The 26,793-nt window shown below is 44.0% G+C and overlaps 1 protein-coding gene across 2 annotated transcripts in view; it reads left to right on the top strand.

Moving 5' to 3' along the window:
- Positions 1-26,793, top strand: part of HIF1A (hypoxia inducible factor 1 subunit alpha) — a 97,781-nt gene extending 70,988 nt beyond the window's left edge. The window contains exons 5-15 of one of the 2 annotated variants that reach the window (XM_068254420.1): positions 2,537-2,649; positions 4,519-4,721; positions 7,399-7,505; positions 11,454-11,601; positions 14,335-14,558; positions 14,647-14,915; positions 17,076-17,198; positions 18,709-19,094; positions 20,027-20,135; positions 21,047-21,179; positions 24,579-26,793. In XM_068254420.1, the coding sequence (XP_068110521.1) occupies positions 2,537-2,649; positions 4,519-4,721; positions 7,399-7,505; positions 11,454-11,601; positions 14,335-14,558; positions 14,647-14,915; positions 17,076-17,198; positions 18,709-19,094; positions 20,027-20,135; positions 21,047-21,179; positions 24,579-24,730 (1,967 nt within the window). In that variant the 3' untranslated portion in view covers positions 24,731-26,793. The remainder of the gene's footprint in view (positions 1-2,536; positions 2,650-4,518; positions 4,722-7,398; positions 7,506-11,453; positions 11,602-14,334; positions 14,559-14,646; positions 14,916-17,075; positions 17,199-18,708; positions 19,095-20,026; positions 20,136-21,046; positions 21,180-24,578) is intronic. The other variant, XM_068254421.1, reaches the window with a different exon arrangement.

The following is a 26,793-nucleotide window of genomic DNA, read 5'->3' as shown; positions in this document are numbered from 1 at the left end:
ATTGACCCTGAGGTCAAGCGGATCTTTGTTCGACAGACATTATTAAAGTGGACCTGAACTCTTGCACGGAACAGAAGGAAAACTTATAGAAATGCACCCTGTGTGTATTTAGAGAGTTTAGCTTGTTTAAAGTGGTTTAAAACCCTGACCTAATCAATAAAAACAGGTCTTCCTACTTTTTCTATGCCATACGGTTATCCTATTGGCATTTGTGCATAAGTATTATTATTCATTTAGAAATTATAGGTTCCCAAAAGTACAGTTTTTTTTTGCTTTGTGAGCTGACTTTGCATTTTATTAACTGGTTTCATTCATCCATTTGTTCAGACATTCATTCATTCAGACATGCTTTGACTCTGTCTGTTGAGCTGCTTCTCCACAGTCAGAGAATGTCACATTCCTCACTTGATACACTTAAACACAAGATAACATTATCTAAAGTTCCCATGCCTCCACATTTCACTACACTGAGCTTTCAAGCTCTGTGTGAAACCCTTCCAATGCTGGTCTACTAAATAAAAAATGCTAGTTGCATTTAATTTGCTGTAAATGTTTTAGAGAAAAAGATGAAATGCTTGGTTATATTCTGCTTTAATTCCCCCTCATTTGTGTCTAATCACAAGTTATAATTTGATCTCCCCCCTGTGTCACATGACTGCCATGGCAGATAAGCCCATTTGAAAGCACTGGCTGTAAACAATAGGTCTGCTTCCATGAATCAGGAAGTAGAAACTACAGGTTTATTTTAGGATTTGTATCAGCTGTAACAAATGTTTTTGTTTCAAAGGTTATTATGCTGTTTGTTTTCAGAGCACAGAGGAAGTTCTGAGTTTAGGTCCGCTCTAAAAAGGATTGTGCTGTTATAGGTTCAAGAATTTAAATTTAATTTAAAATGTTAGACTACTTTATTTACACTTTAGATGAGAAGGCCAAACTGAGAGTGCACAGATTCCACGCTATAATAAGGGCAGATTGGTATCACTGGCTGCAAGTTGAGGTTAATGTTATATTACAGAAGATGCATGCAGCACTGGTAAATGTTCATAGCACATCTGTGCTTCTGAAAGAGGTCATGAATTCTGGCTACAGCAGATTTTGTGGAAATCCAGTGTAATGTGATGTAAGTGGGTACACACCTGTCATTGATGTCACCCATCGGGAATTGTTACCCGATACCCTCGGGTGATCTCGCCAGGCCAGCCAGTACAGACACGTGACGTGTACTGTAGCTATGTGGTGGGGGGAGCGCTTGTGTGACATCATGTGGAGGGAGTAGCATCTTCATACAAGTTGGCCGCTGATCAGGTGAGTAGATCTGCTGGGCGGATCACTTTGGGGGTCGGCAGGTGCCGCACACGCTTGATTGTCGGCTTAAGCAGTCCTTAAAGAGGAACTCCAGTGAACATTTTACTGTTGGTAGGTGATGTAGCTGCTGCATGGTTTTTGGTAGTTGGAAACAGCTGTAAACAGCTATTTCCCACAAGTTTGAACTTTTCTTGTGGGAGGGGTTACTTGTGGGAGGGGTTTCACCACAATATCAGTCATACAGCGCCCCCTGATGATCCGTTTGTGAAAAGCAAAAGATTTATCATGTAAAGGGGGTATCACTACTGATTGGGATAAAGTTCAATTTTTAGTCGGAGTTTCTCTTTAACAGCCAAGCGTGTGTACGAGACTATACATATGTATATTTGTAAAAGACAGAACAGCACAAAACTATACATTGCTGCAACGCACAGACCACCTCTGTCACTGTGCCCATCCTTATGTTCTCCCATCCGATCTAGGCAGAGGAGGGGTGGTGAGGGAGAGACCAGCCTCGAAGGGGGCTGGAGGAAGCCCCAGGTATGTATATATTCTTTTCTTTACCATCTCAGGTACACTTTAGTAGTGGCTGGATAGTGCAATGGTTAGAGTTTAGAGGAGGATTTTAGTTTCAATAAAGTAGGTGGTAGGAGAACACATGTGTAAATAATTTTGCAAACTATTCTTACACTTTAAAGGGAAGGTCCGAGGTAATTGGAAAAAAAAAAAAACTATCTACTTACCCGGGCTTCCTCCATCCCCTGGCTGCCGTCCTGTGCCGTCGACGCAGCTCTGCTCCCACCCGGTGGCCCAGGGTCCCCTCCTGTGCAGATGCCTACCTCGCCAGGTCGGCATCTTCTGCGCCTGCACGAGAGCCGCTCAGGGTCGCACTGACGTGGTCTGGAGTGTACTGCGCAGGGGCAGTAGTTCTACGCCTGCGCAGAATGCTCCAGATGACGTCAGTGCGACTGCTAGAAGCTCTCACGCAGGCGCAGTAGATGCCTGTCGACATCTGCACCGGAGGGAATCCCCGGGCCACTGGCTGGAAGCAGATCTGCAGTGAGAGCACAGGACGGCTGACGGGCTGGAGGAAGCCCCGGGTAAGTAGACTTTGGTTTATTTGCCTTGCCTCTGTCCTTAAATGTGAAGATGCTGTATTGTGCTCTTTGTTGGATTATCCTAATGCAGACATCTGTACACCTTGCTAACCAATCTCTTTGCATGTTCTCAGGACCAGCAAAGAAGGGTAAGGAGCAGATCACGGAGCGCAGCTTCTTCCTGCGCATGAAGTGCACCCTGACCAGCCGGGGCCGGACTGTGAACATAAAGTCCGCCACGTGGAAGGTGAGTGGACTGCAGCCAAGCGCATACTTGGCTGAAGATGGGGACATCACTGTATTTACTGTACTGTTGAGATTAAACATTAGCCTTCCTGGCATAGAAACTCGCTGATACTGAAGAGGAAAACATCATCTCTTTTTCCACTGCTTGTTTTTGTTTTGGCTTATTACTGGCTGACTCGTTAACAGACCTACAAACACTTGCCTGACCAGCAGAAGCGCCTTTTCAGCCATGATGTCATCTCTGCACAGCTTGGCTAGATCTTCCTGTTTTTGTCAGAATGCGCCTATCTGGATCGTGCTGGGGGTCTGAGGGGCTGTCGGTCATAGGTTCACTAAACAATAATTATTACCATTCAGCGTTCTCCAAAGAATTTTTTTTTCCAGCCGGATGGCATAAAAAAGTAGCCACGGGTTGTGCAAAGGGTGAATGCAGGGCCGGTGCAACTCTGCTTACAGTGTAGGAGGAGCATGAGGCGGCAAGCAGATGACAGCCGGGTGCTCTCTAAAATCAGCCGGGTGGAGCACCAGGCAAAAAGAGCCTAAGGAGAACACTGCCCTTTATAGGGCTTACATTTAGGTCCTAATATACAAAATGACAAGTGGATTTCAAATTTGGGCCCTCGCCCATTGTCCGGGTTGCTTAGGTGGGGATTCAGAAGACCAAACTTGTGTAGAGGCACACTTATAAGGCAGGGTGCCCATGATGGAGCTGATCTTTGGCTGACATTATAGGGCTGAGGCTGTACAGACCTGCCGCGAGCCTGTAGGCTAGCGGCATGTTTTTTTTTGCTATGTGGAGGGGGTGATGGAGTGGTTGCGAGCTCACATGGGAAACGAGTGAGTGGGGAGAATGATGTCCTTGGCGGACACTCTGCTGAAGAGATACACCAACCTGATGGCTGAGCAGCGGAGGGGGTGGGGGTCTGGGACCGCTATACACATGCTGGATTCTCTGCATAGGCGGTCATTATCGGCTGCCTTGGCGGAATTCCATCTAGCATGTGTACAGCTTTAGCCAGTCAAACTCAGCCGTTGCCAATCAGGTAGTAATTGGTTAATCAGCAGCCACTGGGTTTGTGTGGCTCTGTTTCTAATCATAGGGAATTTGCATGCTCAACTTCATTTGAAATTCAGCTGGCTAGCAGATACCCATGTCAGCATTGCATTCTGCCCGCAGTTCTATTGGGAATACCTTAATCAGAGATCTGTTACATTTCAAAGGTAACCTAATATGCCTGGAGTTCTGTAATGTTTAATAGAATTACAGGTACTTATCCGTTAGCCGAGCGCATCCTCTAGGTGGCGACAAAACTCCACCAGAGTTGCATCTTTCCCTACTATCCATGTCGGCCTGGAGGGGGAATAGTAATTAGCGCCACCTGCCGGATGCGCCCAGCTAACGGATAAGTACCGAATTACATTACATGGATATCCCTTTTACAGTGTGGTTGACAGACAGGATTGGTTTTCTCACCGCCAGCTATTCAGCTTCTCACCTTTCCCGTTGCTGGGCAGGTTGGGGCAAGAAAGGGCTGTGCTGATTGGCTGTGAGATGGGTACCTTTTTGTTGCCAGGGCTCTGCCTCTGACACAGGAGATGAGGGTTCACATCTCTGCTCTTCCTGTTTAGTAAGCTAGCACCTATTTAGTAAAGAGACCTTGGGCTAGACTCCCTAACACCGCTACAGCCTACTGTGTGTGCCCCTTGTGGCTGCAGCTCTGGGGCTTTGAGTCCGCCAAGAGAAAAGAGTCTTGTGCAGACATTGGATTTAATGTGTTCAGTTTTTTGTTTTTTTTGTATTTTTTGTTCATGTTCCACTTGAATGTAGTTTGGATTCCCAGCCAGTGCCTGAATTGTCTTTGATTTGCAGGTCCTCCATTGCACGGGGCACATGCGCGTGTACGACAGCTGCAACAATCAGAACCATTGTGGCTATAAGAAGCCGCCCATGACCTGCATGGTGCTGATCTGTGAGCCCATCCCTCACCCATCCAACATTGAATTTCCATTGGACAGTAAAACCTTCCTGAGCCGCCACAGCCTTGACATGAAGTTCTCTTATTGTGATGAAAGGTATTCAGCAAAACTGTTCTGTGTTTGTTTACTGTGACAGGCTAGCACTGTGTGACAGGAGCGCCACCTGCTGGCTGACCGAGATTAAAAACATTCTGGCCTTAGATTGACTCGTGCTCTTCATTATACAAATCCAGCCTCTAATAAATTTAGTTTTTGAAACTAATTTCTTAAGTTTTTACAGGTTTGTTCAAAACAAAGTACTCTGCTCTTTCTCAGATAAAGGGGTTAAAGTTTTCTAGCTGTCGCAATCCCATTAGCCTAACATGCAACGGCATACTTTTTTCGGTACTTATCCATTAATCGGTACTTATCCGTTAGCCGGGCGCATCCTCTAGGTGGCGACAAAACTCCACCAGAGTTACATCTTTCCCTACTATCCATGGCGGCCTGGAGGGGGAATAGTAATTAGCGCCACCTGCCGGATGCGCCCGGCTAACGGATAAGTACCCTTTTTTCTTGCCAAGTTTACGGCTAAGCTAAAACCATTAGACACAGCGTTTCCCTCGGCACAGTTTTATCCTCAAGTGACCAGATCAAGAGTGGTCCAACTAGAAATTTTTTTTAAAGAGAAACTTTAGTGAAAATGGGGTAAAAGTTAAATACATGCAAAGTAAGTAGTTAATAAATAGAAGAGAGATCACAAAATGATTGATATTCACCATGTAGTTTGTTCATGTTGTGTGATCCACAATTGGCCTGCATGCAATCAATCATCTTTACTACTGGCAGACATGAAAAAACTACACAGCAACAACTGCTATTATCTATAACCACACCCCTTACAAGGCTAAAAGTTTTTGTAGATAAACATATGCACAGAGGGAGATACTGGTTGCAGGGTAGTTGGAATGCAGCAAAGTTCACAGACAGGAAACTTTCGGGACCGAGGTCCTGACATCACACTGTGGGAGGGGTTTCACCACAATATCAGCCATAAAGACCCCCTGATGAGCTATTCGAGAAAAGGAAAAGATTTCTCGTGGGAAAGGGGATATCGGCTACTGATTGGGATGAAGTTCAATTCTTGGTCACAGTTCCTCTTTAACGCCTCATGAGAGAGTAGAGGCATGGATCATATAAAGCAGGGGTCCCCAAACTTTTTCGTTCAAGGGCCGTGTCAACATACTTCAGACTGCTGGGGGGCCGGAACATACATAAAATTATGTTGAAAAACATTACATTGAATCTAGTTGCTGATCCCCAATCATGCCCGGAGGAGAACTCCCAGCAGCAGCCATTCAGTCAAGTGGCGTCTTTGTGCACCAGACAGTGAAGCATAACCAGGTGACAACCTGCCATCCAGTTGGACAGCAGTGTCACCTGATGCAGAATTGGCTAGAAAGCCAGCAAATGACTACTGCTCAATTGCTTCTACAGTGTGTGGATGGGTGGAGCCAGCACTGCTATTCTATATGCTTGCCGACGATATTTAAAGGTGCAATGAGCCACATCTATAAGTTATACATTTTGTGTTTGGGGGCCACTGAAAAAAGCCTTGGGGGCCACATTCAGCCCGCGGGCCGTAGTTTGAGGACTACTGATATAAAGCATATCCAATCCTAAAAGTAGAAGAAAACACTGTATTTACAAATACAGAGAGTAACCCAATGTAAAAAAAATCTTAAATAACTGTGCAATGATGCACGTGAGGTCTCTCACCCACCAGAGAGCATTTGGTCACATTTTTGGATCGCTGACAGTTGCCAGCAATTTTAAAAATGCTTTGTCAATTAACGTGAATGGTGGTGAACCCGCTAGAACGATTGGATTTAGAGCTAAGCACAATCGCAGGGCATTCAGTATTTTATTAGGGTTTGCACTCTAATGTAAAGAATTGGGGCACGGGAATATCTTTCAAAATTGCTTACAGAAAGCTAGCACAAGACTTAAGCGATTGCGATTCCAAGTGGGTCCCTGGCCCAAGAAAGATTGACCCATACTAAGGTAAAAAAATACATATGAAAAATTGTAAACATTACAAAATCAAAATGAAGACAAACCATAGTGAGGCCTAATTGAAATCTATGCCCTGTTTGGGACCTGTTATCTCTGCCAGGACGTAGATTTCAATTAGCGCGCCGCACGGACCCACTGCTGCCGCTGATCTCGCGGCTCTCCCGCTGCTGCAACCCGCTTGCTCTGCCGTTGCTATGACAGCAGAGCTCTGTGCGTCAGTCTGACCCTGTGATTGCTGTGAACCAATCACATTGGCTCACAGTGAGCACTCTCTCCATGCCCTCATTCTACTGCTGTCCTCCTGCTGATTTGTTTGACCAGCTGGACAAATACACCTTCGGTACTCCTTGTGGAGGCTTCAGAAGTACTTGCATCCCCAGTACTTCTGAAGACAAGTGGGTCCACATTGCGGGGCTGGGCTCGCACATGCTCCATATGGATACACCAGTCTTAGGAAGCACTTGGACATGAGGCTTCCAAAGCCTTCCTGAGTCCCAAGGGTGCGGAATTTCAAATGGGAGACAGCTTTGGAACGGTGGCATGGAGAGAGGACTGAGAAGGCACTATGGGATCCAGGGATCCTTCCCTCTACATAGGTTAGTATCAAACTTTTACATTTTGTTTCCGATTTGCTTTAAGTCAAGGGGATATTTATGACTTGATCCTGCACTGTGTTCCTCTGCAGAATTATATACATTGCTTTCTTGTCTCTTTGCAGAGTCACAGAGTTAATGGGATACGAGCCAGATGAGCTCCTGGGAAGGTCAGTGTATGAATATTATCACGCCCTGGACTCTGACCACCTGACCAAAGCTCACCATGACAGTAAGTGCTGGGAAGAGTCAGCAGTCTTTGTGATCTATAACTTGTGCCTGTTTCTTTGCACACTTTTTCTGTGGCAAGCTTAGGTGCTAAAAAAAACGTGCAGAAGTGGTAACAGAACGATGTAATCAAGAAGACCTGGATGCAATGTTATCCTTACCTTAGCATGACAATATACACAGGAGATGGGGTGATAAACCACAAAATCGGCGGCAGTTATTTGTACCAGACACACTGTATATCCACACGTTTAGCTGCATTTAACCACTTAACAACCTCTGCCACGCTTATCTACGCCCCTTTAAAGTTCACCTGAGTCACAGGGGCGTAGATAGGCAACTCCTGTTTATTTTGCTGCTGTGCGCGATCGCGATCGAGTTCGCGTCCGCGTGCACGCGGATGTGCATACACGTTGGGCACCCGCTGGTTCGTGATTGGCTGATGTGAACATGTGTTCACAAAGCCAATGACGGTGCTCATTCATGCAGAATGTGTGTAAACATTGAATCAGTCACTATGCTGTTACAGTTACTGAGATCACTCGTGAGAGGATCTCAGATAACTAATACAGCATTAGTGACTGATCAGCATCAGTGAGTTTTTTTTTTAAATAAATTATACCCCCATTAAGCCCATTAACCCTTGCCTCCCTTAAATGTGAAAATTGCTGTGGTTTTTAGGTGAAAAACCCTGTGGTAGAGAAGTGGTTAAGTTTGTCAGGAGGCTGTATCCCAGCATCAGATCTAGGCCTCCTTTAAAGGAGAACTGTAGTGAGAGTGATATGGAGGCTGCCATATTGATTTCCTTTTGAACAATACCAGTTGCCTGGCTAGCCTGAAGATTCTCTGACTTTTAGCCATAGACCCTGAGCAAGCATCTGACATTTTCGACAGATCTGACAAGATTAGCTGCATGCATGTTTCTGGTGTGATTCACACTACTGCAGGCAAATAGCTCAGCAGGGCTGCTGGGCATCTGGTATTGCTTAACCTCCTTGGCGGTAACACCGTGTGACACGGGGTAAGCCGCCGGAGGGTGCCGCTCAGGCCCTGCTGGGCCGATTCACATATTTTATTTTATTTTTTTGCTACACGCAGCTAGCACCTTGCTAGCTGCCCCCCCTCACTGCCTGGCCAATTACATAGTTACATAGTTATTTTGGTTGAAAAAAGACATACGTCCATCGAGTTCAACCAGAATAGTGCCAGGCAGTGCTGAGGTCACGACGGTGACGTCATGGCGATCGTCGCTATGGCGACGGGGAGCCCATACAGGGAATCCCGTTCAGAACGGGATTCCCTGCAGGGTAAAAGCGCCGGCGGCGATCAGAGGGGTGGGAGGGATAGCGAAGGGAGGGGGAAGCATGTAGCTAGCGCTAGGCTAGCTACATGCTTTAAAAAAAAAAAAAACATTTAAAAAGTACTGCGCTGCCCCCTGGCGGATTTATTGTACCGCCAGGAAGTTAAAAGGAAATAAATATGGCAGCCTCCATTTACCTCTCTCTACAGTTCTCCTTTAACCTTTCAAACCCCTGTATGAGTATTTAATGTGACTTTCTTACTATATATAGTGCCAACATCTTCTGCAATGCTGTACAGAGTATATGGTCTTGTCACCAACTGTCCCTCAGATGGACTTGCAATCTAATCCCCACCATATTCCTATGTCCATCGTAGTCTAGGGCTATTTTAGGGAGAAGCCAATTAACTTGTTTTTGGGATGTGGGAGGAAACCGAACCAGGGACTGAGCACTGGAAGGAGATAGTGCTATCCACTACACCACTGGGCTGCCCTGCAAGGCAAGAGTGCTATCCACTACGCCATCCTGCTGCCCTGGCCACTGGCCAACAGCTGTATTTACTCTCGGCTCTGCTTAAATTTTCCCCAATGTCTGGAACTGATGAAATTGTAGAACACTACCCTTTACTGTGTGTATCTTCCGATTTCTGTAGTGCATCATCATCATCAACCTCTGTTTATATTACTGCTGCTTCCCTCTGGAGAGACTGGAGGTTGTGGAACCACCCTGTCCTCACACACAAACCTGCTCTGAGCTCTGCAGCGGTCATGCTTGCAGTACTGCTACCCAGGTCTATGGCTGAAACTGGGGGTTGCAAGAGAGGTACTTTTTTTTTTCAATACTGATAGCACCAGCGGATTACTTAAGCTGGTTATTGACCACTGCATTGCATCACTTGATTCAGCAGCTAATTTCAGTACTTCATAAAGATCTACCAGTGGCGAACAGTATTTAATAGTATATACTTTTGTCACCAGGCGCTAAGAGTATTTCCCTACCTATTGAGCAGCGTGTGAGATTGAGGTATCCCTTAAACACTCAAATTATAAAAATATAAAATTACATCAATTGGGTCCAACACGGCTATTTAAAATTCTTATTCTTTTTATTTATTTAAAGTGCATAAATATGCAGAGTTGCATCCAAACAGTTAATTAATGAATCAATTCCATCTTCATTCATACCACATCCAAGCACACACCATAGAAGGGCCCTTCTAAATAAAAAAAGGTAAAAATTTTTTAGGTAAGGTTAAAATTGATTAAGGGTACAAGGATCCTGTTCTAGATAGCTTGTCACAGTAATCTCATGTATAGAGTCTCACATTGAGGCGGATTCGTCCTATTAGACCTCTTAGGACACGTTCCGTATTTTGAAAAACATAGGGCCAAGTTGCATGCCAGGGAGTTTATTTACTCTCAGTTCACCACAAGTGCCTCCGTGCAGTCCTTAAGTTCCTGTCGGTATTCCTGGCTTCCACCACAGTAGCGGGGTCTTTACACTGACAAAACCGCTCACTCGATCAGTCCACGCTGGCTCCCGAGTGCGGCATACGTCCCTTCCGTGTACAAGATGCAGTGACCTACTCGCCGCACTTCCGCTCAGCCTGCTCAAGTTCGTATTGGTTGATGTAGGTGACGTCACCACTTTAAAGGACCTCTGGAACTTCGTTTGTAGGTGCCCGCTGAGCGCTTCCACGGTGCACCTTTCGTCCACGGCCTTCACCATATACCAATGTTCAATAAAGAAGAGAAACCTCAGTTTCTCTTCTTTATTGAACTTGGCCCTATGTTTTTCAAAATACGGAATGTGTCCTAAGAGGTCTAATAGGACGAATCCGCCTCAATGTGAGACTCTATACATGAGATTACTGTGACAAGCTATCTAGAACAGGATCCTTGTACCCTTAAAGAGACACTGAAGCGGAAAAAAAATGATGATATTATGATTTGTATGTGTAGTACAGCTAAGAAAAAAACATTAAGATCAGATACATCAGTCTAATTGTTTCCAGTGCAGGAAGAGTTGAGAAACTCCAGTTGTTATCTCTATGCAAAAAAGCTATTAAGCTCTCCGACCAACTTGGTAGTGGAGAGGGCTGTTATCTGACTTTTATTATCTCAACTGTAATTGAACTGTTTACTTTTCCTCTAGCAGAGGAGAGTTTATTACTTCACAGACTGCTCTGAAAGACTCATTTTGAATGCTGAGTGTTGTGTAATCTGGACATATTATAGAGTGATGCAATGTTAGAAAAAACACTATATACCTGAAAATAAAAATATGAGAATATTTTCTTTGCTGCTAATCTTCTAGTAATTATTCATAGTACACAACCAATTCATTATATCATATATATTTTTTCGCTTCAGTGTCTCTTTAATCAATTTTAACCTTACCTAAAAAAATTAACGTTTTTCTTTATTTAGAAGGGCCCTTCTATGGTGTGTGCTTGGATGTGGTATGAATGAAGGTGGAATTGATTCATTAATTAACTGTTGTTTGGATGCAACTCTGCATATTTATGCACTTTAAATAAATAAAAAGAATAAGAATTTTAAATAGCGCGTGTTGGACCCAATTGAAGTATTTAATAGTTGTAACAGGACAGCAGAGGCCTTTTCATGAGTTATATGTTGTTCTTTTTGCAGTGTTCACAAAAGGTCAGGTGACCACAGGGCAATACAGAATGCTGGCCAAGGAAGGTGGCTATGTGTGGGTGGAGACGCAAGCCACCGTTATATACAACACCAAGAACTCTCAGCCACAATGCATCGTCTGTGTCAACTATGTACTCAGGTATGTGCCTCTTCATCAACCACGACTCATTTTATCATTGTGCTTTCATCCTACACAGTCCAATCTGGTATATCATAACTCGCTTTTTTATTTAAAGTAGTAATAATAATCTAAAAATAAGTCAACTAACTATTGTTTTGGAGGCTTCATACTTTAAGGACAACTGAAGAGAGATGAATATGGAGGCTGCGATATTTATTTCCTTTTAAAGAGACTCTGTATTGGAAAAAAGTGCTTCGGGGGTCCTTACCCCGGGAGGGTGAAGCCTCTGGATCCGATTGAGGCTCTCCTCATCCTTCTCCGTCTCACGGTGGTCTCGCTGGCCCCCTCCGAAGCCACAGCCAACAATTTGTCAGGCTGTATTAACCTTCCCCAGCTCTGTCGCAGTAGCGGCTCTCGGCTCAGGATCAGGTGGAAATGGCCGATCCCAGTCGGGTCCACTTTACTGCGCCTGTGCAGAAGAGCGGATCCGACTGGGATCGGCTATTTCCGCCTGTGCTGGTGCGGGGAAGTTGGATCCAGAGACTTCCCCCTCCTGAGGTAAGTACCCCCCAGGGACCCTTTTTTTTAATTACAGGTTTTTGTTTAAGCGATACCAGTTGCCTGGCTATTCTGCTGATCCTCTGCCTCTAATACTTTGAACCATAGGCCCTGAACAAGCATGCAGCAGATCAGGTGTCTCTGACATTGTCAGATATGACAAGGTTAGTTGCATGCTTGTTTCTGGGGTTATATAGACACTACTGCGGGGCTACCAGGCAATTGGTATTGTTTAACAGGAAATAAATATGGCAGCCTCCATATTCTTCTCACTTCACTTGTCCTTTAACCACTGTTTTACAAGTGTTCTTAAAATAAAACACTGATCAGTTGTGAAAAATTCCCCTGGGGTAAATAAAACGTTTTAAAACCAATATGAAACTAAAAGATAGGAGGTGGCTTGCCTCAAGGATGTCTCAATCAAGTTTCCTAAAAAACGTTAACTCTATGGCAACTCGTTTCGGGGGACTAGATGCCCACTTCCTCAGGCCACCATGTTTTTCACAATCAAAAGGCGTTTTGAGCACCTCTGACAAATTGCTCTCAAAAACTCTAGTCTAAGATCGATCTCTAGAGGGCCCCAGGTCTGACAGTGTGTACCAAAAATAGATGATTGGGGTTAATGTATATGGATGGCTTTTTAGCGGACAGTGTTTTTGCAAAATAAAAAAATCTAAATACCTGAATTTCCTAGCTAGATTGCATGGTCATTTGTCTGGTGCTCACGTTTCCCCCGCCCCCCCCCCCCCCCCCCACAATCCCCCTCCTTCCGTCCAGAGTGGAGTGTCAGGCTCTCTTGTTTGCACTTTCTTCAGCTAGACTACCTGGACCATGCCCTTAATAATGCCCCTCCCCCATTCTGTATCCTGCAGTAGAATGGAAGGTGGGACACGGCCTCTCCCAGAAGGTGCTGCAAGAAGTAGGAAGTGGCAGCCCTTGCCATATACCCCCTCTGATAAAGACATGCAGTATGTTGTCATGACGCCCCAGCCAGCCAGAAGAAGGAAGGGAAACAGTGGGAGATGGGAGTGGGTGTCATGTGACTGCACAATAACATTGATTTCATGTATTCAGATGGGATTTTTTAATATTAAAACACTGCTATGTATGTATGCTTAGGGGAGCGGGCAGCAGTGGGTTTGTTTAATTTCCTTCTTGCTCTTTTTACTGTTATGATGCTAATGATGATTTTTCCAACAGTGATGCCAGCAGTTGGTAGTTTGGTTAGCATTGCTACCTCCCCCTAGATAGAGTTTAAATGTTCCTACTATGTTCATATATATTCAGGTGATAGTGGTCGTTTGATTTCCTCGGTCGAGCTTCGTGGTATGTTAAGTACTGACTGAGTTGTCCCTGCTGCATGCGAGTATGGGTGCTTGTAAAATAGCTTCTAACCTGTATGCTGTGATTAGCGAAAAAGCTTTGGCAACAGATGTAGGCAGGAGAGCGTTCAGTGCTGGTGGTGCTTGCCAGGATCACGTGCTCTTCGAAATAAGCATCAGTATTTGAAGAGGAAGAATAGAGGCACTAATGATCAGTACCTATGATGATGCGTTAACACGCAAAACGGCTGTCCTGCCAGCCACCTAACCCCCATTGTTTGAACCGCTGTATGTTATGCCCTACTGAAGGAGTAAAAATGTGCCTGTATTCTTCTTCCTTCCGCTTCTAACCTGTGCTGGGATGTGTGTGTGATTACCTAATGTTCAGCTGTTCATTGAGTTGGCATTATTCTGGTGAGGGTCAGGGCTTAGAAACGGGGGACTTGTTATGTATTTCCTTTTTGACTCAAGCTTTGGCTGGGGTACACTGTAAAGGATGGCCACAAATGATGCAATAAAAAAAATTCTATTTGACAATTTGTATATCGGTTGTATAGAAAGATCAATTTTGGGGATTTTCCTAAAATTTTGTAGTGTGTGTGTGTGGTCACCTATAAGGTGTAACTTAGAGCTGTGATGAGGAAGATGAGAATTGTGACCCTGCTTAATGCTCACCTAAAAAGCTTCAGATATTCTTACCCCAGGCAGAACCTGCATACCTGTGCTGTGTTCCTTAACGTTGTAGTTGAAGTCCAGTGATGTTGTATTTGCTTCCGTGTGGAATGCCAGTTTTGTTTGGATTTATCCTTGTTCATTATACTTTTCTTTATGTTGGCAAAGTGCTTAAAAGCCACTTATTTTGTGCTTGTAGTGGCATCGTGGAGAAAGAGCTGATCTTGTCCATCGGACAGACAGAGACCACTCAAGTGTCCTCGGAGTCTGCTGAGGTAAAGATGTCTTCGATCTTCACCAAGCTGAGCGAGGAGGATGACACCGAGAGCCTCTTTGACAAGCTGAAGCAGGAGCCCGAGTCACTGACCGTTCTGGCTCCTGCTGCCGGGGATGAGATCATTTCCCTGGACTTCAGCTCGAGTGGTGGGTATCTCCTGATCACATCCTTCTCAAAGGTCCTCCTGTATCGGATTTGGAAGTAATGTCCCTTTTGTGATCATCTTTACTGTAGATTCAGAGCAGCAGTTTGACGATGTTCCATTGTATAACGACGTCATGCTCCACTCGACCAGTAAGCCTCCAGAGACCATCCTGGCGTCTCCCATCCCTACACCAGAGAAGCCGAAGCCTCTGCGTAGCAATGCTGACCCTGCGCTGAACAGGGAGGTGGCGATTAAGATGGAGACCAGCGCAGAGCAGCTTGAACTGGCGTTCACCAATCGTCAGGTCTCCAAGCCGTCCACCCCATCTAACATCAGCACCAGTCAGAGCTCAACAGAAGTAAGTTCATGGTTGATGTGGTGGCTCCTATACAATATAGGATGACTAATCTACATCTGGAGCTTAAAAGGGATCTTTAAGATAGATGTGTATTTACAGTGGCAAGCAAATACATATGCTGTGTTCCTTTTCTTCTTTCTCTGCGTGTGAGAGAGTTAATATTCAGCTATGCAATTGACAGTTTATCTCCAGTCGGGACCCAGTTGTACTGTAGTTTAGCCATAAAACACTTTCCTGTCTGAGAACTGGGCGTCTGAGAGCAGGGGGTAGATAAAAAGGTCAATAGTTCATACAGTTTAGCTCTGAGACACAGGACAGACCGTGTCATTGAGCTGAGACAAAATCGTAAATCTGCTTTGTTTTTAATCCTAACAAAAAGTGTGGTATCTGAAAATCTTTTATTTTTTTTTATTTATTTTTTTAGTAGGAGGATAGATACAATTGTTTCTAATCAGTGTTTTTTTTCACTTTTAAGGTTCACTTTAACTTAATAAAGGGTTAGTCAGGCATATGGGTTTCTAGGCCGCTGTGTGCCACAATATGTATTTGTAATAGTTACCTCCTCAGACCGGAATCTCTTTATGTATTATATACAAAGAATACTTAATATACAAACATTACAAAGAGTGGGGTTACAATTAAATAAAAATATAGAGAAAACAAAGTATTGTATTGGTCTTTAAAATGACATTGGCAAAAAGATATCATATGTTACAGCCTCTCTATCTCTTATCCAATCTCACATAATTTTCTGAATTCAGCAGCCCCACCTGAATCGAACCTGCTATCTTTATACTGTAAAAAGCTTCACTCCTCCGCCTTTGATGCATACACCTGCACCCAGCCACACCCATTCCCAGAATCCTTTTCGGTTTCTAATAACATACTGGCTTTTTTCAACTTTCTTAATAACAGCCACTCTGTGCACTTGACTGGCAGCTGATCTCAGCAAAAAGGACACCTGAACTGAGCGATGCAGAGGCTGCCATATTCAATTCAATTTTAGTTTCCTGGCTGTCCTGCTGATCCTCTGCATGTAATACTTTTAGCCATAGACCCTGAACAAGCAGACAAATCAGGTGCTCAGACTAAAGTCTGACTGGCATGCATGTTTCAGGTGTGATTCAGACACCACTGCAGCCAAAAACATCAGCAGGACTGCTGGGTAACTGGTATTGTTTAAAATGAATTGAATATGGTAATCACTATATCCCTCTCACTTCAGCTGTGCATTTCTTTTCTGAGTTTGTATTACTGCTATAGGGTTCTCAAAGGCTACCTATACTCACCCATATAATTACATTTTATCAGTTTATCCCACACAGTGCATCAAAAGCTGAACTGGACCTCCAGCCTAAGATGTCTGAATATGGATAGCTATGTAAAAAACACAAAATCCAGGCTCCTCGCCTAGGACATTTAAACACTTGTAGATTGAATGGGGAGGTGCTAGAAGGGGTGTGGCAAGCAAAACAGCAATGCATCAAAATGAACTTCCGCACACTCATGCAAATCCATTTACAAAAATCATGCAGCAATCAATACTGTCCCTAGAGCTAAGTTAAAAGCTGAGACTTTCGCTACAAGAATAAAGTATCTTGCATAGTCACATACACCGCGTAGAGGTAGCCCAGTGTCCTATGTGTCCTAACCTGGCCCTGTAACATGCATAGCACAAACATGCACGCATTCAGCGCATCATTAGGGATATGTGCTCCTATTCCCTAGATAGGTTTTGATGCGCTGAATCCGAATCTACTCGGTGTATGTGACTACACAAGAGACTTTATTCTTGTAACGAAGATCCCAGCTTTTAACTTGGCTGTAGGGACAGCATTGATTGCTGCATGCTTTTTGTAAATGGATTCGCATGAAGTTCATTTTGATGTTTTGCTGAATATAGATAGCTGACCACTGCAGCTTTAATGCCTTCTCCTAACTCAACTTGGGCTGGGGTAAGCCACATCCGCATCTTCTGTCTGCTCAGCAAAGCTAAGGGAGAGACCTGGGCAGTCAATGCGGAGCTTCTGACATGACAGCCATATAAAGCTTTAGGGTGGTTTTAAAAGCAAAAAAAAAAAAAAGTTTGAAATGCAGTCTGCATCAATAGAACTGTGCAACTTACTATGCCTAACCTCTATATTCCTTTCCATTCTTTAGCCTGCTTCACCTGCAGAATATTGCTTTGATGTGGAAAGTGACATATCGAAGGATTTCAAGATGGATTTGGTGGAGAAACTTTTTGCCATGGACACAGAAGAGAAGACTCCTTTCTCTACACAGGTAATGGGCAGTGTGTTTGCTGCGGCTCTCAAGTGACCTGGTCCATTATACTGCTAGTGTTACCATCGCCACAATAAATAGGAAAACATGAACCGGATCAGCATTGCTTTATTTATTATACTGGTACTAATCCTTATCTTTGTTCACATTGCTACTAATACATAGTGGGCCCTGAAGATAAGGATTGATACCAATATAAAGTGCACTTCAGTGCCTCATTAGACAGGGCTGGCTGTGTGGCAGATTAGCTGGTTTTAATTTTACTGGGGTTTGTTGGTCTAAATAAACACAAATGACTCTGTACGATTATCCTAGGCTTCCTGTGTTTTGCAAAATACAGAACTACATCTCCCAGGAAGCACAGCGCCAGAGAGACATTTATTGTGTCCACTAATGACCTTAGCCGTTTAAAAACGGGCTCTAGGTCTGTCATCGCCACACGCCTGTAGCGCACGCACATGCCCGCCCGGCTCACTGGCCCATTGTGCTTCTGTCCCAACGGCTGTCCGTGCGGCACATGCACAGACGCTTAGGTTTTATAAGGTAGTATAAGCAATATATTGCTCAGTGAGCAGCATTACAGAACACACACAGTTGTCCAACTCCAGCTGTGCCTTTCACCCCCTCTCGGCGCAGACAGTTACTGTATATTAGGTCTCCTCTTCCTCCCGGGAGTCACACCATATGCTGAATTGCTCATGTGATCTGCGCAAGCGACTCGTCCTTGCCCAGTAGAGCGGACGCAATTGGGCTCTGCTATTTTTGCCCGAGTCCGATCGGAAAGCTTCTACTGCACCCGCGCTAGAGCACAAAACACAAATATTGCTGTGCGCTGCTGCATCTGCACAGTGCTTGTCGTGGGACAAAGCTCCAACACTAAAGAGGATGGGGAAGCCTCACTGTCATCCTGAGGCATTCTCCTCCCAATGTAAGTAGGGGCTGGGTGTTTTTGTTACAGATGTACTTTCATAATTTGCATTTTGTAGAACAGTGCCAAGATGGCAGCCTTTGTAGCTAATGACAGGCAGGGATGGGCTCACAAACTAATCACGAGTCCGTAAGGACCTCAAATCCATTATTAAAATGAGCCGTAATTGCCGCAGCTGTGCGGCTGGACGATAAGGGGTTATTTACCCACAATTCCGCCGTCCTGCCTGCGCTCCAAATAGCTTGCACGCGTCCTATTGGATGTGTTGCAAGCCTCACTACGTGCACTTCCTCCTTCAAGCCGGAAGGCCGTCCAACAGGACACGTGCAAACTATTTGGAGCGCAGGCATGATGGTGGAATTGTGGGTTAATAACCCCTTATCATCCAGCCGCACAGCTGCGGCAATTACGGCTCATTTTAATTACGAATTTGAGTCCTTACGGACTCGTGATTAGTTTGTGAGCCCATCACTAATGACAGGCTGTATAACTTTTGCTGTAGACTTCAAAAGTTCTGCAGTAGAACTTAAGTTCACCACCGTGATGCCGGTTTACTGATTTTACTATTTTCATTGAATCCAGGAGACCGACTTGGACCTGGAAATGCTGGCTCCATACATCCCAATGGATGACGACTTCCAGCTCCGAGGCTTCGACCAGCTCCCCTCCCTGGAAACTGACCCCACCCATGTGCCGTCACTGAGCTGCATCACCAGTCTGTTCCAGCCATCAACTGCTCTTCCCGCCACTGATCTGAAACCGATCACCACCGAAGCCATGAGTGACCCAAAAACCATCATCGTTCAACCGTTAACGCCAGGCGTGAAAGAGGTGTTTAGTGCGCCTGCTTCCCCGTACAACGCGAACAGAAGTCGCACAAGTTCTCCTGTGAGGACGGACAAAACAGCAGAGAAGACAGACCGGTCCCGTCCTGGCACACCTAATTTATTAAGTCCACTAAATAAAAGGTATTTATATGAACCTCCCAATATTTAATGCAATAGCCCATGTTTTTGTGGCCAATGCAGCAATAGTTTTTTCATTTTTGTACTTTGTATTGTTTGTTAGGAAGGAGACTGTTGGGTATTCAAAAGACAGCTGTTATCAGTTGTTGGATGATATGTGCAGAATTAGCTCATCACCCGAAGGTCATGTTATAAGGACCCCCACACTCCTAATATGAATGTTAAAGAGGAACTTCAGCCTAAACAAACATACTGTCATTAATTTACATTAGTTATGTTAATTAAAATAGATAGGTAATATAATCTCTTACCCACCCTGTTTTAAAAGAACAGGCAGATGTTTGTGATTTCATGAGGGCAGCCATCTTTTTGGTTGACAGGGAGCATGAGACACAGTTCAAACTGTCCTGTGTCTCGATCACCATCCCAGCTGCACGTGCTAATCAACGAGAACATCATCAGAAATCCCATCATGCTTTGCACAGCATCAGGGGAAACCTGCCCAGGCAGATTTCTTTGATGGGGCGGAGCTTAGCTTCTGTGCAGCTAAAAATGAGGCTTTAGAAGAAAGTTAGTAGTTTGGTCCCTAAAACAGCTCTGCCCCACACCCCACCCCCCACCACCACCCCTGTGATGGAAGGGGCTATTTGCACCCATGCTGGGGTAATAAACACTGGTGGGATATATGGGGAGAGATGTAATCGCCTCCTCAGCCCTTTTTGGGGGCTGAGGATAAGGGTGTCGAACTTAACATAAGATTTAATATAAATTCTCTTTGATTGTAAGCCTCTGGCAGGGCCCTCCTCCCTATTGTTTCCAGCTTGATTGTGCAATCTTACTGTCCATCACCCCTCTTGTGGACTAGAACAGTCTCTGTTTTGACCTATGACACTATTGTTATCAAATCATTTGCATGGTATTTTTGTATGTTGCAGATCTACACCCCTGGAGGATGAAATCAGTCCAAAGATGATTGCATTGCATAATGTCCAGAGGAAACGCAAAATGGAAAGCGATGGGCCTTTGTTTCAAGCGGTTGGAATAGTAAGTGTACACAAACAAAAATCATTCGCAATCCAACAGTTTCAGATTGCACCTGCAGTTTAAATTGGTGTTGAAATCTGAGAATCCTCTTCTTCTCTGAATGGCTGACACTGCTGGGCATTTTGCACAAATTTTAACCTGGGGGGAGGGCAAATCTACATTTTATATATACAGTATGCATTTTTAAGGGGTTCTGTGGAGGGATTGAAAAAAAACAAAAGCAGACACTTACCTGGGGCTTCTATTGGCCCCCTGCAGCTGTCATGTCCCGCGCTGTCCTCTACAATCTGCCGTTCCCTGCTGCCGGCACCGGTCAATTATTCTTCTAACTAGATGAATAATACTTTCTCCCGGAGACGCGAACTGGAGCTAGCACGAGTCTAGTTAGACAAACAAATAGACCGGGACCGGCGGTGGGGAACTGAGGATTGTAGGAGGAGCGGGACATCTGCAGGGGGCCGATAGAAGCCCCAGGTAAGTGTCAGTTTTTGTATTTTTTCACTCCCTCCACAGAACCTCTTTTAAATGTTAAAATTTTATTGCAATAGTGGTCCTTTAAACATGTAATAAATATCCCCGCCAATCATCTCTGAAGCCTTTTGGCTGACTGTCCCTCTTGAGTGTGCTGCTCCCGTAATAGAAATGCACAGCTTGGACGTTTTCATGAATTATAGGAGCTGATACAGAGCAGGGCAGGGCAGACCAGGAGAGAACACTGAGCTGTAGAGAGAAAACTGTCAAATATTCAGAATGGTAATCCTGGTCTTGTAGTAAAAGGTCCGCAGTGGAATATCTAAGCTTGGAGTGACAGGTTTTTGTTTTGTTTTTATTTTCCCCCACTGTATCAATATTTCATGATAAAAGAATTCAGTGGTTTTTTTTATTTTTGTTTTTTTTTCCTTTTCAATTAGGGAACATTATTCCAAACGAATGTTGATCCGGGGCCAAATACACCTTTGTTATGGAAATGTGTAAAAGTATCCGATTCTGATAAGCCAACTGGACCTGAGCAAAGAACAATCATTCTCTTGTCCACATCCACAGGTAATCTATAAAATCTAGTGTAATCTTAAGCCCCATCTACACCATACAATTTTTTTTGTGCGGATCAATGATTCTATTCAATCCAACATGTCCGATCTCTATTCAATCGGTAGTGTGATCGATTTGCCATTGTTTTGCAATTACATTCGACCACACTATCGAATCTAATCCCGATTGGACATGTCAGATTGAATCGAATTGTACAAAAAATTGTATGGTGTAGATGGGGCTTTAGAGGACACCTGTGAGAAGAATATGAAGGCTGCCATATTTATTTCATTTTAAACAATACCAGTTGCCTGGTAGCCCTGCTGCTTTATTTGGCTGCAGTAATGTCTGAACACCACCAGAAAAAAAGCATGCAGCTAATCTAGTCAGATCTGACAATAATGTCAGAAACACCTGATCTGCTGCATGCTTGTTCAGGGTCTATGGCTAAAAGTATTAGAGGCAGAGGATCCGCAGGTTAGCCAGGCCACTGGTATTGCTGAAAAGGAAAGAAATATGGCAGATTCCATATCCCTCTCGCTTCAATTGTCCTTTAAAGCCTGGTACTTGCCATGTAATTTTCAGTTCAGATCCTATTTAAACGAGTGAACAGATTGATATTCAGATCTGACACCAATCAGATATAAAAGAAAGCTAGCGTACACGCATATGCAGTGTTTGTTTTCAAATTCCGATCAGATTTCCATTTTTTTTTCCGATTGGATATCAATAAAAAATATGAAGGGACTTGCACAAAGAACGATAACCAGACAGTATTTCGATCAATATTTTTCGACGTTATAAAGCCTCCTTTAAAAAATCGCTCTGAAAATCACTTTGCAAAATGCAATCCCCATGCGCTTGGTGGTTTTGCAGTGTGCCTACGTGGCTATGCCTTAAAGTGATTCTGAACTGTCTTTTTTTTTTTTTTTTTTTTTTTTTTAAATCTGATCTGTGTGTGTGTGTGGTGTGTGGATGCAGAGAGGCACTTCAAATGCATTTGGTCAAGGACTTTCCAACACAGGCAATGTGAAAAACAGAATGAAACAAAAAGTTGGTTAGCCATTGTGATTTTATAAGGGACCAGGAAGCACCCTGCAGTCTTCTTGGACAATTGCTAATTGCCGTCATCTTGCAGTGCGCCATTGCTCCGTTGTCCCCCTTTCACGCTGGATGCGTTGCCCTGTAACGTGAGACTTCTCCAACGTGCTCCTGTGGCCGGGGCACAGATTGCTACCACGCATGCGCGGAACACTCCCGGATGCAAGAGCACCATAGAGGACCCACATGGCCAGTGCCGTGCATGTGCAGTGGATTACGAAGGGCGACAGCGGAGGAACGGCTTATTGCAGGTGGACTTCGGGGGGCTGGAAGAAGCCCCGGGTAAGTACATGGGCATTTTGTTTTCACTCAAAGCACAATCGCAGAAAATGCTGCATGCAGCATGATTGAGAGCTACCGTAATACAAATCGCAATGCTGTAGTTTGATTCATAGTATTGGTGCTTTGCCGATCAGCAAGTGACCCAAAGCACTGCTAGTGTGAGCTGGGCCTTACTCACTTAAGAGACTTGTCACCTGGAGTATTGCTAAGGATCACAATAGGTGGAATATTAAGGAGAAGAGGCGCCCTGGTTGTATAAAAGCTTCTAAAACCAGTTTCAAAAAGGGTAACAAGGGGTCTTACCTCAATGACGAAATCTTTGTAAGTTACAAAAAAAATTCATTTAGCACAGGCAACGCGTTTCGCGTGTCTGAGCCCGGTTCCTCAGGCCAGTAAGTGCCAAATGATAAAATCAGCATAGGGAGCCTCACTCCCAGAGGTAAGACACCTTGTTATCCTTTTAGTTTTTAAACTGTTTTTAGAAGCTTTTATACAACCAGGGCGCCTCTTCTCCCTCTTAATGTGCATAGTACATAACCTGTCCGAGGGGTGGTGACAGTACACTAGTGGCTTCCACCATGGTGGATATCTGTCTCTGGTTTTTCTTCAAGAGAGCGACCGCTTCTGGGTCCTTCCAGATTGGAGTCGGGTTCATGGTCTCCATCTGCTTCCTGTGGTCGGTTGCCCCTTGCAACCCTCCTTTGTTAGTAGCATTTTTCTTATTATTTTTACACCAATTATTGACATGCTGCACTACTGGGCTTCCGTCTTTTTGTCTCCTGTGCCTTTTTCTACAGGGTGCCAAGACACCCCCACCCCATTCCCTACAATAGGTGGAAGTTTAGGAAGAATATAGAGGTGCTGTTCAGCTTCAACCCTCTAGTTGTGCTCTGTGGAGGGGGGATAGTTGTGTGGGCGGAGCCCCTGGCAGTAACTTTATTGGAAGTTTCTACGATGACCAATATCCACTGGTCTTATAGATTGCTGATGGGGAGGAGGTGAGTTAGCGATGCTGGGTTTAAAGGAAACCTGAAATGATTTACGTTGCACTTACCTGGGGCTTCTGCCAGCCCCCTTCAGCCGCCTTGTGCCCACGCATCCTCGCTCTTATTGACGGGAGCGTCCTTTACACGCGCAGTAGGAGAAAACCTTGCAGGCGAAGTGGCCATCGACTTGCAAGTTGGCGGTAACAAAACTTAGCCACGGCAGGGGATCGGAGGATCGTTCCAGGATGGCACGGGTGCAGGGGACTGGCAGAAGCCCCAGGTAAGTGAAACTATTGTTAAATCCTTTCAGGTTTCCTTTAAACCCAACATCGCTGCCTCACTGCCTCCCTTCATGTTTCCTTTAAAGTGGATCTGAACTCTTGCATAGGACAGAAGGAAAACCTAGAGAAATGCGCCCTGTATGTTTTGTGGGATTAACTTCTAGTTAGCACTGTTATAAAACTATAATGGATGTAAATTGAGTGGTTTTTTTTCTATTTTTTTCACTCCTTTCCCCTTTAAAATGCATTGAAAATAAGGTAACTACTAAACAAAATTGAAAGCCTAATTTGTCCTGAAAAAAAACCCATATACACAGCACCATCCCTGGAGCTATTCAAATCCAGACTGAAAAGCCACCTGTTTAGCCTGGCATTTCCAAATTTATAAAATTCTTCCTCTGTACCACAATGGTCGGAGCCATGCTTATGCGCTTTGAGTCCCACGGGAGAAAAGCGCTTTAAAAATGTTATTTGTTGTTGTTGTTGATATATAGATCATTTAGGTGTGATTAGTAGTAATAAAGTTATTGGGGAATCAATAGCTTCCATTGATTCAACAATAACTTTATTACTACTAATCACACCTAAATGATCTATATATGTTTTTTTTCAGGACAAATTAGGCTTTCAATTTTGTTCAATTTTCTGCTCCAGTGCTGATATGTGAAAAATGAGCTCTAGTATTGGTATAAACAAAGAATGTTTCTTGAAGCTTGTAGTGCAGTTACCAGCACTCTTATGTGGTACCTCTTCTCTTCCAGATATGGCCAGCCGATTGCTTGGACAATCGTTGGACGGCACCGGGCTTCCGCAGCTGACCAGTTACGATTGCGAAGTGAACGCCCCCATCCAAGGAAACAGAAACCTGCTTCAGGGCGAGGAGTTATTAAAAGCCCTCGATCAAGCTAACTGATGCCCCTCACCCCCTCTGCTCCGCCTCTGGACACTTGTGAACCTCCTCCTCCCAAAGCAGTGTATTTATATTTTGTAGCTCTGATTATTAGAATCCTGCCTACATGTGACCGCACTACTTCAGTTAGCGCCATTTCGGTCCCATCTCTCTTCTTTGGCCGCCTCCTCCACGTTTTGTTTCTACAATAATAATCTCTTCCAGCTTCCATCTGTACAAACACATATACTTCATACCAATATAGACACAGATCCAAATGTGCACCTTCTAGTTTTTTATTTTTTAAATGCCTACAGTAGTCTTCACAGCGATTTTATCAAGCTCATACTTAGCATAATTTGTTTAGGTTTTTTTTTTCTTCTTCTTTCTGATTCCATGAAACATTCAGTCTATACCATTATCTTCCAGTCCTTTTTGTTTCCATTATTTTTTGTTCTGTCCTTTTTCATGCACAGGAAGCAATGCTTTTACCAGCGGTGCATTGTAGTCACAGTCGCACAATTATATATTTTCTTAAGAAAACAAAAAAGAAATACCAGCAGTTCTCCATGCAATATATTATGCATTTTTAAGATTAGTTTATAAAAGAATATTTTTGTGTTGGATTCTTTTTAGTTTGGTATTGTCTCGGATCACTTTTTAAGGCCTGATGTATACCATTTGTTGAACGTGTTGTGATGTAGAGGTGTTAACGCGACAGCTACAGCAGATGTTTCGAACGAAAGAAGGGATTTTAAAAGGGGTGTAATCTGGGGGTGGAGACCAGCATGACTGGATCCAGTGAGGAATATCAGATATTCTCTTCAGGAAGGCACTCGTAGGCCAATCGCTGGTAGATATTAGAGGTCTTTGCCATGGCTTTCTGCAGATGTTTCTCACCTGTGTGAATACAAAAAGCAGGCACCACCAACCGTACCATGACAAAGCATAACATGTGAGCCTGGATTGCAGCCTGTGGCCACCTAGTACCTACTGCACAAAGGGGTCTGTGTGTACAGCTCATAAGAAGACTATGTAAAGGGAACAGAAAGCCACCTGTCACTGCATCCTGTGTGTAACGTGCAGCTCACTTTGTTGGCATTCAACCTCTCAGTATTCTGGTGACTTACGGCTCCCATAGCACTCTGTGTATTAACCTGCAGCTCTGTGGCTCTGTCCATATGACAGGTGTGTTTTTTCAGGATGAACAATGTTATTGATTTTTACTTTAAATTATGTAATATCGAAAAATGTTTTTATTTTTTTACTGAACTTTAAAGTGAACCTGAGGTGACAATAAACTGATGAGATAAACGGTTGTATATATCTCTCTGCTCCTAAAAATCACTTTTTTTTTTTTTTTTTTTTAGATCCAATGGTTTTATTTTATGTTTAAGCATTTAAAAAGTGGATTTGAAGTTTTATTGTTTCTCAAGAATCTTTTTTTTTTTTTTTTTTTTATCTATCCCCTTCTCTCAGACGTTGTTCTCTGCCAGGAAAAATGTTATGGCTGTGATTCCCTATCAGTGGGGGGTGGCTCTAATCCTACAAGGGTCTTAAAAGGGAGAAACTGTGACTTGCATGCCTGAAGATTAACTCGGGCAGTAAAAGAAAAAAAAGGAACACAGCCTAGTTATTAATGTTTGGCACTGTGCATATGCACTTGTCTATCTCATCATGTCACCTTGGATACACTTTAAGTAGTTGTGGCACCTGAATGAGCAGTATTGCTACATCAAATGATAGGCTGAGAGATACCTTCCTTTAACTGCTGTGGAAAGAAAAGCAGGGAGCTGCACTCTGAATGTGCCAGTGATCACCTGTCATGGGCTAGCAATAATAGAGACTTCTAAGAATCGTGAGCAGGTGGTGGTCACCTGAAAATGTGGAATGTTGGCAGGTTCTGCACTTGCAGACCTCTATACTCGGGTTAACAGCAGCAGTAAATATGTGAAGGCTCCTATTTATCAAGTTCAAGGTGTATCCAAATCGGAATTGGTCTGAGGGTATGTCTCTGTTGTATTCTGAAAGACATTCAATCCAAGTTGCTTCCCAAGTTAAGATTGAATAAAGGTGTTATCCTCTCA

The sequence above is a fragment of the Hyperolius riggenbachi genome, chromosome 9 (assembly GCF_040937935.1).
Source record: "Hyperolius riggenbachi isolate aHypRig1 chromosome 9, aHypRig1.pri, whole genome shotgun sequence".
Lineage (NCBI taxonomy): Eukaryota > Metazoa > Chordata > Amphibia > Anura > Hyperoliidae > Hyperolius > Hyperolius riggenbachi.
The sequence above is the reverse complement of the archived record's forward strand: the minus strand, read 5'-3'. Positions and strand labels throughout refer to the sequence as shown.